The following is a 12,433-nucleotide window of genomic DNA, read 5'->3' on the forward strand; positions in this document are numbered from 1 at the left end:
TCACCTGATCAACTCACTCATTTGACGATGGTGACTCAACACCTACGAGGTACATTAGTCATTTAACAGAAATATCTCATATGTAGTGTTTACATTTAACATATTTGCCATTTGTTTAAGGATCACAGGTTGAAAACAGTTAATTAATCATCATCCTCGAGTTATGCTCTTTGCCTTCATGATGTCTACCTAAACATGTCATCAATTCCCATAGAAACTAAACATGTCATCAATTACCATAGAATAATTATTATTTTGGGTATGACCGAAAGTTCTTGAATGATCCCTTAAAAATGAGGAAAACAGAATGGTAAACCATTATCATGACATTTTGTATGTGTGATAAAAGTCCTTTCTATTATTGCACTTCATTTTTCTCTCATTTCCATTTTTCCTAATAGACAGAAACCAATGTAAAAGGAGCACAAATAGCACTACAAGTTATGTCTCAACTTTCCTGAAAGCTCTGATAAAACGACAGAAACGTACCAATCAGCTGCAATAATTAAATCAAAATTGTGGCCCACGTGACAGACCACATCTTGGCCCCAACGCAATAGCAAAGATGTTACTTTGGTATCCTCAAAAGAGCCAACATTGGCAGTAATATTCTTCTGAATGTCTGAAAGATGAGGATGTAGTATATATTGAAAATCATGAAGAACGAAAATTTGTGCTTCAGATTATAACAGTTACAATTTAACGACTATGTTATATATCATGAGAAATTGGCTCAAACGTATTCCTAGTTTATTTTATAATCTACTCGTTTGTAAATGCATAGTATTTATAACAATATCCTTGAAACCTTAACAAGTTCTGTAAAATATGACAGATGATATATCATAGCATCATCAACAACTTCAAACATCGGAAGCAACAGAGATAGCAGCCACATTCCAAAATAGTTAGCTTTTAAATCAAAGCATATTGACTTCTGTTAAAATCTTATTTGTTACCACATACAAACTTGAAAGATATTTTCATGTGCCCTCATGAGGCTACCAATTCACCTTGTGGATGGTCTCTACAACCAAGGCCGACATTCAACTATATATCCATCTATCAATCTATCTATCTATCTATCTATCTAAGTAATTTTCTTTAATCCAATTAATATAACAATGTGTACAGCTACCATTTTACAAAATAAAAATAAAAATAAAAAAGAAAGAGTGGCAAAAGTAAAAGGAAACCACCATGGGCCCATAAAGCAGCATTAAAACCTGCCCTACTCAAACTCACAAATCCAAAAACCAATGCAGGCCATCAAACATTCTAAATCCTGTGGAAGATCTAGTAGTAAGAGCAAAAGTTATTGGCTTAGGGCTGATTAGTAGAAAATAATTGAAGTCATTTATCTCTGCCCTGGGGGATGCACCAACAATAAGCATGATCATCATCAAAATTAAACACAAGATGCTGCAGCTACAGGACTCGGGTTATTATTTTTGTACTAGATACAGTCAGCCATTCTATTAGGGTTCATCAACAACCAATGACCTTCATCCATCCTTCTCCTCCTTGAACAGTTTGACCACCTCTGAAATGACCAGAGTGATGCATGGCACTTTATCGTGCTTGCAAAAGGAATATCGAACTTTTGGGCGAGAAGCAACTCATATTACATGGGAGCTTGCTACAATGCTCTAAGAGTTGGAACAAATGCTTTAAATCTGGACAGCCTTTCTCGACGTGGGCTTTAATCAAAAAGAAATGTTGAACATAACCAAAATCTTATCAACATAAGGAAATATGATAATATCTTGCTCTTTTCTCCTGGCCATAACCAAAATCATTTCAAACTAAGAAAAGGAAATATCTTGCTCTTTTCTCTTACAATTGATTCTATTATGAAACTTCCAAAGATCGGAGAAAATTGCAACTCTACAAACTTGCCAAGCGGCAACAAAATCAACAATGTAGATGTATTTGTCGATTTTGTTCCAGGAAGGTGTCTTTTCAAGTTAGTGGACACTATGCGAATCACCCAAATAAGCTATCCACCCATTCCCAAGCAGCCTGGACATTTTGGCAATACCTGAATATGTGCTTAAGAGATTTAGAAAGGCCACAAAAAGCACAAATAGGTTGGGTCACTCCTAAGAGACATAGGTGTTGACCAGTAGCCGAACCTTCATGCACCAAAACCACAAAAAGATAGCCTTATTAGGCTTTGGTAGTATATTCCAAATCACCTATTACCACATACAAATGCAAGTCCTATTCCACAGTGTCATGGGATTTATTATCTCACAAGCATAGCAAATGATCTTTGGAGCTCAATGGAAGTTACAAGTTACAGCAAGAAACTTGGAAACCATGCATCTTGCTCTATCTTACCCAAACACTTTTTCATCATTCAAGAAAACAACAAGGGTGGAGGAATATGATTGGCTTTATGGAGGTTATTTTGCAGGCACAATCCACCATGAGATTCCATCTAAGCACACTTCAAAAATTTGTGGCATGATTACATGGCTTACACTACCTAATGTTGAACCATTGACGCATAGCCTGTTCCTAGATTGAAAACAGGGCCTGGGATTGTGTGGATGAATGGTGTGACAAAGAAACAAACCCTAGACATGAACAACGAAGACCAACAGATGTCTATTTATAGCAAGGCAAGGAGTCAAACACAACATAGACGAGAAACACACTCTTTTAGAAAGTGGCTATGTAATATTCATAATGGAAAAATTAACAGTAATATCCAAACATGTGCTAAGAACAGTAGCCATAATATGAAATCAACGTACCCAATCTAGAACACCAATAAATAAAAGCAGAAAATGTGAGCCATTTTATAAATATGGGGAAAATCTGAGTACAAGTGTGAGAACAATGGAACCTAGGCTTGCTATGCAAACCCCAGGTGATACAACTCTAATCCGGAGGAAATACTAGCCCAAACTAGTACTGTGCACTCCCCAGAAAATTATTGTTGCTCCTGTTAGAGAAATACTGGCTCAAACTGGTACTGTGCAATCCCCAGAAAATTATTGTTGTTGCTGCTAGAATGCGACTGAAGATGCTGCTCTGAAGAATGCCAGGATCACCCAGAAATTGAAACCATGAACTCCCCTCCACACCGCCAGAAATACCCAGAAAGGGTGTGGCCCAACTCCAAGCCAAAAGTGAACCCACGGCATGATGCAAATTTACCAGCTAACCAGTGATATGCCCTACTATAAGAATAAGGATTTCAGGCCCGAATATCGCCGAGAAAATTTTGTAAAATTAGTCGGAGACTCCTCTCAATAAACCCACAAAAACCAAAAAGGGTCTGAGTTGAATCCACTGAACTCCAGTGACCCCCAGCAAGTGTGAATTGCCCAATCTGACCATAAAACACCCCACTGTATTGGTACTATTGAATTATGCCATAATCCACCATGGAAAATTTCTCCCAGCTCTAGCTAAATTCTCCTCTAAGAAATACCTCCTATTTCCAGCCCTTATCTCTCTCAGCTCCACTTCTCTAAACCCTACCGCAGCGCTTGTCAATAGCTTCTTTGCCCCCACCAAAAGATAGAAAAATCGACTCAGGTAATAGCCTCCAATCCAGCCTGACAAATCACTATCCAAACTTCAGTCTAACAATAAGAGGATTCCCTGCAAAAACTCGAAGCCTCTAAACCACGCTTGCTCCCACAATGTGCTCCACAAAAGTCTCTCTGCGCCAACAAATGCACACTGATGAGTAAACTTCTGCAATGATGTCCAATGAAGCTCTTAATTGAGCTCCCCAAATTGCCTGACTAGGGAGACACTCGAAGTTCTCCGAAATGAGGGTGGAATTCCCGCTTGGAAATTCCTTGTGTTGAATAGCATGGGTTGTCTTGGCTAAGCAACTCAAGAGAACTAGTGTTGAATTGTAAAATGACCAAAAGATGCCAAAAGTGAGGCCCTCAAGCTCTATTTATAATTTGTTGGCCTCTTCTCCCCTTGTGGTCCCCACTCTCTCTCTCCCCTAATTCGCACTTCCTTCTCTTTTCTCTCTCCTCCAAGAGTGCGAGTTCCCTCCTTGGGTCGAATTTCTCTTTCTTGTGGCCTCCACATTCCATTAGAGTTGCAATTTTCCCTTTTTCTCCTAAATCCCAATACCGGAAATGTCCCCTTTCCAAAATTGTCTCTAATGTGGAAAATCAAAATTGGGGACATGACAGTCCTCCCCACCAAATATTGCTTGTCCTCAAGCAATGCCTAAACAAGCGCTCTCTCTGATTGTTGATCGCCACTATCACCGCCAATAATACCAGGGTCCCAAATGTATCGCTAAGTCATCCTCGATCTTTTGCATTGTCCTGTCATGAAGGAATCTCTCAATACCAGGATCCCAAGCCATCCTGATCAATGTGAAACACCCCTTGCTCCACTCATTGTCTAGCCAGGTATAGGTACCAAAAGCCCTCTACATACTATCAATAAGTAGAGCATCATGATAATGTAGGACTTTGTCCAAAAACACATGAAATTGCCCTACTGAGTAGTCCATGTCATGCACACTAAGAGTAAACTCCTGAAGATACAACCCAATCCCTATGGGGATGAAGTCTCTTTCGCATAAGCTCCTGCTGATATCATCCTGCACCTGCCATGTTGATGAAGTCCCCCATGCCATCAGCGAGTCACTAAAGCCCAACGGAAGATCTAAGTGATCTCCCCCTGTAGTAGCCAGCTCATCCTGAGTTGTTAAGTACTATGATGAAGTAGCAAACTTCAATGGCAAACAGAAATATGTATATATAAATATTTTATTAATAAATGAATATTGAATTGATGATTACATTTTTAGAGAGAGGCCCAGTTATATACAACCTTAGGTGCCTCTTGGTGAAAGGGCATGATCTTTGGTCATGCCCTTTTGCCTAAATACTACAGCTAATCTAATTTTACATAACCCTAACTAATTTTTACATAACATTGCCTTCCTCTCGAAAGAATGCTTTGTCCTCAAAGCATACGTAACGACGGATGTTGTTGACAAAATGATTCATTCTCCCAAGAAGCTTCTTCTTCGGGTAAGTCCTTCCACTTGATCAGATATTCCTTGATAGTACGATGTCGAAGCTTTCTTTCTCTAGTAGACAAAATACCTTCTGGTTCTAGAATGACTCTTCCCTCATCATCTAGGGATGGAAGCGTTGTTTGCGTTGATTGATTGTTGCCTAGTGCCCTTTTAAGGCAAGATACGTGGAAGACGTTGTGAACACGACTTGTCTCTGGAAGGCTTAAACCATACACAACTTGGCTAATCTTTTTGTTGATCTAATAAGGTCCATAGAACTTTGGTGCCAATTTGTTTTTTCCTTTCTATTTTAAGGATAATTGTTTGTATGGTTGGAGCTTGACAAACACCCATTCTCCGACTTCAAACTCTCTTTTGGTTCTGTTACGGTTTGCTTGTTGCTTCATACGATTCCTTGCATTATTCAAGTTTTCTTTTAATATTTGGACGATTTTTTGGGTTTCTTCTAGTTGATCTTTAACAGTAGGTAGATTTGTCTGGAGTCTCTGGACAATAGCTAGATCCTTCCATTTCGGGGGTTCATACCCATATAAAGCTTGAAATGGCGTCATTTTTGCTGATGTATGATAAGTGGAATTATACCACCACTCAACAAGATGTAACCATTGAGCCCACTTACTTTGTTTTCTTGTAGCGTAGCAACGTAGGTAGGCCTCCAAACATTTATTGACAACCTCTGTTTGGCCATCTGTTTGAGGGTGATAAGCGGAACTCATATTTAGGTAGGTTCCTATATGGCTGAACAATTCCTTCCAAAAATTACCCTTGAACTTGGCATCTCTATCACTCATAATGACTTTCGGAAAACCGTGTAACTTATATATATTTTTGCAAAATATTTCAGCGATTTCTTTTGCTGAGTATGATTTCTTTATTGCCATAAAGTCAGCATATTTGGTGAGTCTGTCGACTACTACGAAAATCTTGTCCTTGCCTTCAGATACTGGTAATCCTTTGATAAAGTCCATCGATATTTCTTCCCATTTCTGATTTGGAATGTTTAAAGGGTGAAGTAATCCCGGTGTCGTAATATTTTCGCTTTTATTCCTTTGACATGTGTCACATTCTGCTACATACTTCTGAATATCGCGATTCATTCCCTTCCAAAAGAAGGATTGACGTGCATTGTAGTAAGTCTTAAAGAATCCTACATGTCCAGTTGACGGTGAGTCATGTGATTCCTTGAGTATATTAAATTTAAACTTGGAATTTGTATTTAGATAGATTCTTCCCTTGTACCATAGTATATCATTCTTCCACTCAAATTTTGAGTTGTTGGGAAGGTTATTGATTATTGCCGTTATTTCCGGATCCTTGGCATACTCACTTCGAATTTCGTTAAGCCACTCAGGAACAACAACCGAAATTGAAAGTAGTGTTGGTTCTTCATCTTTCCTGGATAAGGCATTTGCTACTACATTGTCTTTACCTCTTTTATGTAGTATTTCCAAGTCAAAAGTGGCAATTTTTTCAATCCATTTTTGTTGTTCTTCGGAAAGTGTTTTTTGTTGAAGGAGATGTTGGAGACTGATGTGGTCTGTTCGAATGGAAACTTACTTCCCAAAAGATATTGCCTCCACTTAGCTAGTGCGTGCATGATAGCGACATTTCTTTGTTGTATGTGGATTTGAAGCGTTCTCTTTTGTTGAGCTTCCTACTTTCAAAAGCTATTGGATGTCCTTGTTGCATTAATACTGCACCTATACCGAATCCGGAAGCATCACACTCAATGATAAATGGTTTATAAAAATCTGGTGTTGCTAATACAGGAGCATTAGACATAATTTCCTTTAATTTTTCAAAACACCTTCCTGCTTCCTCATCCCATAGAAACGAATTCTTCTTTAAAAGATTTGTCAGAGGTGCAGTTATATGTGCATAGTTTTTAATAAATCTTCGGTAATATCGAGTCAAACCTAAGAAGCCTCTTAGCCTGGATATATTGACAAGTTTGGTCCATTCTTTTATAGCTTTGATTTTATTAGGGTCCACTTTTACGCCTTCATGGGATATAATGTGTCCAAGGTATTCTACTTCTTCCTTTCCGAAGGTGCATTTGGATTTTTTTGCGTAAAATTGGTGTTCTTTAAGTAGTGTAAGAACTTTGCCCAAATGTTGCAAGTACTCCCTCCAAGTTTCACTGTAAATTAGAATATCGTCAAAGAATACTAATACAAACTTCCTAAGATGTGGATGAAATAATTCGTTCATGGTTGCTTGAAACGTTGTTGGTGCATTGGTTAATCCAAACGGCATTACTTTAAATTCATAGCGACCTTTGGGTGTTCGGAATGCCGTTTTTGGTATGTCCTCTAATCTGATTCTAATTTGAGAGTAGCCTAATCTTAAGTCCAATTTTGAGAAATACTTTGCGCCATGTAGCTCATCCAACATTTCGTCGATAAAGGGGATTGAGAACTTGTTTTTGATTGTTATTTTGTTTAATCCTCTATAATCAATGCATAGCCTGAATGAACCATCTTTCTTACTTACCAATACCACTGGAGCAGCGTAAGGACTTTTACTTTTCGAGATGATCCCACACTTTAAAAGGCCTTGGATTAATCTTTCAATTTCCGTTTTTTGGTGATGTTGATATCGGTATGGTTTGATGTTGACAGGGTCTGATCCTGCCTTGACTTCTATTGTATGCTCAATTTCCCTATAAGGCGGCATCTTCATAGGTAGGTCTTGAAATACTTTTTCATGCTTCCTAATTAGATCTTGTATCTTTGGTGACTCTTCACCGGTCATATTTGCAGATAACATTTCTAATTGGTGACATTATACTACATAAGCGGGTGCTCCTTTTCGAATCATCTTCATCATCTGAGATGATGACACAATTTGATTCTCTGGTGCTTGGAATCCGTGTAATTTGTACTTCTGACCTCCCCATTTGAATTTTATAAATTGTACTTGGTGGTTGGCGACATAAGTACCTAAAGTTCGTAGCCATTGGATACCTAAGACTACATCTACTCCTCCTAATAGTACCATGAAGAACAGAGACTCTAAATTAAAGTCTTGAATCTGCAATTTGACCTTATGGAATTTCCCCACCTTTTCAATCTTCTTACCGTCAGCTACCATCACTTTCATGTTTGGTAAGGGAAATGAAAAAATATTGAGTCTCTTTGCCACGGTTGCATCTAAAAAATTGTGTGTGCTACTAGAGTCGATGAGAACCACTACATTGTTCTTCTTTATGTGTCCTTTTAACTTTAAAGTCTGAGGTTGTGATATACCTGTCATAGCTGATAATGACACTTGCGGAATACTTCCGTCATCTAATTCTGGTGAGAATTCTGGGGCATCTTCTGTTTCTTCTATGTCAGAATCTTCATTGTTTGAATCATTGGTTGCTTCACAATTATATAGGTTCTTTGGTTCTTTTCCTTTAGCACACCTATGTTTGGGGTCCCACTTCTCACCACAACGTTTGCATTTACCCTCTTTTATCCTTTGCGTTTCCACATTAGATTTTTCATCTTCACGACGAAGTGGTGGAACATATCTTGTATTGTTTGTGTCTGTATACTGGGGTATTCTTCGTCTTGTATATGTTTTTTCGAATTTTGACCAAAATATTTGTTCGAATTTCTTTTCGACTGTTTTTGCTTTTCGTCTTGCTACTTCTATTGATGTAATGTCATGCATCTCAAGTTCTACTTGTAAATGGGTTTTGAGCCCCGAGACGTATGATTGAATTAGACGAGATTCTGATAACCCAGGTACTCGTGTTACTAAGGTTTCCCATTTTTGAATGTATTCGTCCACACTTCCTTTTTGTCGTAATTTGATGAGTTTTGAAAAGAACTCTTCTTCCTTTACACCTTGGAATCTTCTAAAAAATGCATCCGTAAATTTTCTCTAGCTAATGACGTGTGTTGTCTTTTTCCACCACATATACCAATTATATGCTTCCCCTTCCATTTTCATGGATGCGTGCCTGAGCTTTTCGTCATCATCATTGATGTCATATATCTCAAAGTATTCTTCTGCTTTATTTATCCATGCAACATTGTTTTTTTCGTTTCCGTCGAATTTAGGCATCTCGACTTTTGCCCTTCGCTAGTATGTCGCTAATGGTTGAGCGAAAAAGGGGTGTTGATTGGTAAAGGTATCCCAGAGTTGCTTGTTTGTAAGAGTCGCGTTACTCACTTCTTGGTGGGGTGTCGCTGATTTTTTTGGGGATTCAGCTTTTTCATGAGAGTCTGTTGACTTTGTTGAATTTGATGAGATGTGCTCTTGATTCTCTTCATTTTCTTGTAGTAGTTGTGCGGGTGTACAATTCATCTTTTTACACAGAAGTTTCAGCAATGTTAAGGACTCTCTGAGATCTACTTCTGTTTGGACATGTTGATTTTCCATCTTTATTTCTATTCGATTTGTCGTATCCTGAAGATTTTTGATATTGTCAGCCTGCCCCTCAAGCTTGATCTGGAATTCATCTAATCTTTTATTGACCTCGTCGTGGTTGTTATTTATCTTATGCTCCGCGTCCAATAATTTTTTTTGGAAATCAACCATTGTCATTGACATTTAGCGAGTATGTGGGGGCGTGTATTTATCTGCCAGCTTAAAATTTAAAAAAAAAAATTAATTAATTAATTAAATTAACCTTATATATATATATATAATATATAATATACATTTCACGTTATAAATATATATTTTACGTTATACATAAATAAACGTTATATATATTTGAATATATGTATATATATTGGACATTATATATATCTGACGTTATAATTATATATGTAACGTTATAAATTATATATTTTTAACACGGACAGTCACGTCCACCCGGGAGGTCACGATCGTTTGACCGACGCTTCAAGCGGATATCACCGCGAGTATCAAGGACAGCGTAACGTCACGTCGTATTGGTTGATCAACAGGAGCAATGAAAGGTGGCTAGACATCGTGTTGTGGAATCCGGTTTGACTGAAACATTGAATACACAGTGGTTGATGAGCGGTGCGGCACGCAGAGAGCAGAGAAGAGCATTGGCACGCTAGCTCGGACGGGCGGATAGGGTAGCGGAACGGACAGACAGCGGACTGGTGCGGAGGATGTCGGCGGGGACAGGGTGTGCAAAAGACGAACGCGGCGGGGGTACGGGAGTGGTAAAACAGCAGACGTGTGGTCAGGGACAGCAGACGGTGGGCGGAAAGGAACGGTGGAATGCAACGGACAAAAATGGTGATACGTACAGTGAGTATGGCAGCGGACAGATGCGTGAAACCAGCACAGGCAAGAGGATTCGATGCTCTGATACCAGATGAAGTAACAAACTTCAATGGCAAACAGAAATATGTATATATAAATATTTTATTAATAAATGAATACTGAATTGATAATTACATTTTTAGAGAGAGGCCCGGTTATATACAACCTTAGGTGCCTCTTGGTGAAAGGGCATGATCTTTGGTCATGCCCTTTTGCCTAAATACTACAGATAATCTAATTTTACATAACCCTAACTAATTTTTACATAACATATGATCCTCGGGTCCCATGCTAGTCCGTGAAGGGTGCCACCATGCTCTTGTTGTGCAAATCTGACTCTAACAAACTACCCATTGTGCACACACTGTGTCCTCCTCCCCTAAAGCTTGATGACGATATATTAACAAAGGCCAAGCTCATCCTGCCCAGCTATCTATACGATGTCAATATCTACCCATCCATTGTTAATCCAACTCCTGAGCTGCAACTGGAAAACCTGCCTCGCCATACAATGGAGGCCTCAACGATCCCCCATGTGTCAACCCACTGCAAAGTGAGCTAAATTACCCTCTACCGTGGACCTACACCTCGCGAAATCGAGTGGCCCATAACCAGATCTGTTGTGATGTAGTCCTGACAACTACTGGAATCCACATGCTTCACAACTCTACATCTTGCATGCAATCGATATATAGACTCCACACATCATGAATCAATCTAGTGCATGCAAAGTTTCCATGTGCTTGTCATACCACACCATGGGATCTGCTATCTTGTGTCCTGGAAGGCACCCCGATACTTCTCGGAGACCTCATAGTGCCTCGCCCAAAATGTGTCATGCATCCCCTTAAGTGTGAACTCAAGGGTGGAACATATGGTACCTTTGCAGTGAACCACGCACTCCCCAATCTGGTACCTATCAACTCGTGCCCTCACAAAATACCACCGCTGAGAAGTTTCTCCCTTGGTGCACTAAGTCCCATCCAAATATCTCAAGTGAACTCCCCACACCTTTCTGCTTGTGCCTAGAGTGTCAAACGACAATAGCTTAATCATCTGTGCCTGTAAGTGATGTGGAAGAGGGACAAGCGTGTGAATGCCCACAGATATCATCAAATGTTGCTCATTTGCGTCCTCATTGATCCTGGGTGAATTACACCCAAAGGTGTGCCTGGTGTCCCCGTCCATAAGTCTCCTGGGCAACACTCCATGACCCCACTTTGCAGCCCCATATGCCCCTGCATACCACGGAGTATCCTTGTACTCCTCGGCATGCCACTATACACTGCGGCCTATTCCTGTACACCATTGAATACCCCCTGGTACGGTTGTACCATCCTGTTGATGCCCCGAAAATCGTTGTATCAACATTGGGGGATAACCACCCGGTCCGGACCTTAATACAGCTCCTTTTCCGTTTGGAATGGTGGCTCCGACTGGGGATAATGGGACCAGTTTCCCAGCAATGAATAAACGGGATGAATGAATGATTGATTGACTAATCTAATGATAGGCGAATAACTTAATTTATCAGCAAAATAAAAGAACTACTACTAATCCCGGGAACTATTGTACTTTGAAGTGTAGCGCTTGATGATCTATGTTTATTAACAGGCATATAGATGACTCCACCTAATAAACATGGACATTTATTCATTCAAGGATTTTGGATTGCAGGTTTCTGTGGAGAGGTTTTTGAGAGATTGTATTCGGATAATCCACAGTATTCATCATTTTCTTTTTGTCGACGTTTCGAGTCTAGAGCAAGACTCATCATTCAAGGATTACTTTGCTTAAATAGTTAAACAAGGTGATTAACGCAATATTGCTACACTCATCATTTATATCATCAATATATATATGATCAAAAGAAAAGCATTACCATAAACATCCAACAATGGAGGAAATAAAGAAATGTTGTTGAAACACATACATATATTCAATAATAGCAAAGGTGACCAAACGACAATTCATATAAAAGGAATGAATTCAGACATAGATAATAGTACCATATGAGCTGCTAGTCACTCCTGATATCAATCGCTATTTGAGATTCTTCTTCCAACGCAGAAATACTTTCAAACAAAGACAGTAGTGCACATTTGCATAAAAGCTTCCTTGCCAAAATTAGAATAATTGGTCCAGTTTTATAAAAGAATA

At 39.1% G+C, this 12,433-nt stretch overlaps 1 protein-coding gene across 2 annotated transcripts in view; it reads right to left on the reverse strand.

Annotated features, from left to right (window-relative positions):
- Window positions 1–419: 419 nt before the first annotated feature.
- The window catches only part of LOC149180529 (S-adenosyl-L-methionine-dependent methyltransferases superfamily protein), a 184,908-nt gene continuing 172,894 nt past the window's right edge, over window positions 420–12,433 (reverse strand). For both annotated transcript variants that reach the window (XM_089416163.1, XM_089416164.1), the window contains exon 6: window positions 420–622. In XM_089416163.1, coding sequence (XP_089272289.1) covers window positions 435–622 — 188 coding nt within the window. In that variant the 3' untranslated portion in view covers window positions 420–434. The remainder of the gene's footprint in view (window positions 623–12,433) is intronic.

This window comes from Pinus tabuliformis, chromosome 3_2, assembly GCF_031772625.1.
Source record: "Pinus tabuliformis cultivar Carrire ecotype Pingquan chromosome 3_2, CPIR1, whole genome shotgun sequence".
Taxonomy (NCBI): Eukaryota; Viridiplantae; Streptophyta; class Pinopsida; order Pinales; family Pinaceae; genus Pinus; species Pinus tabuliformis.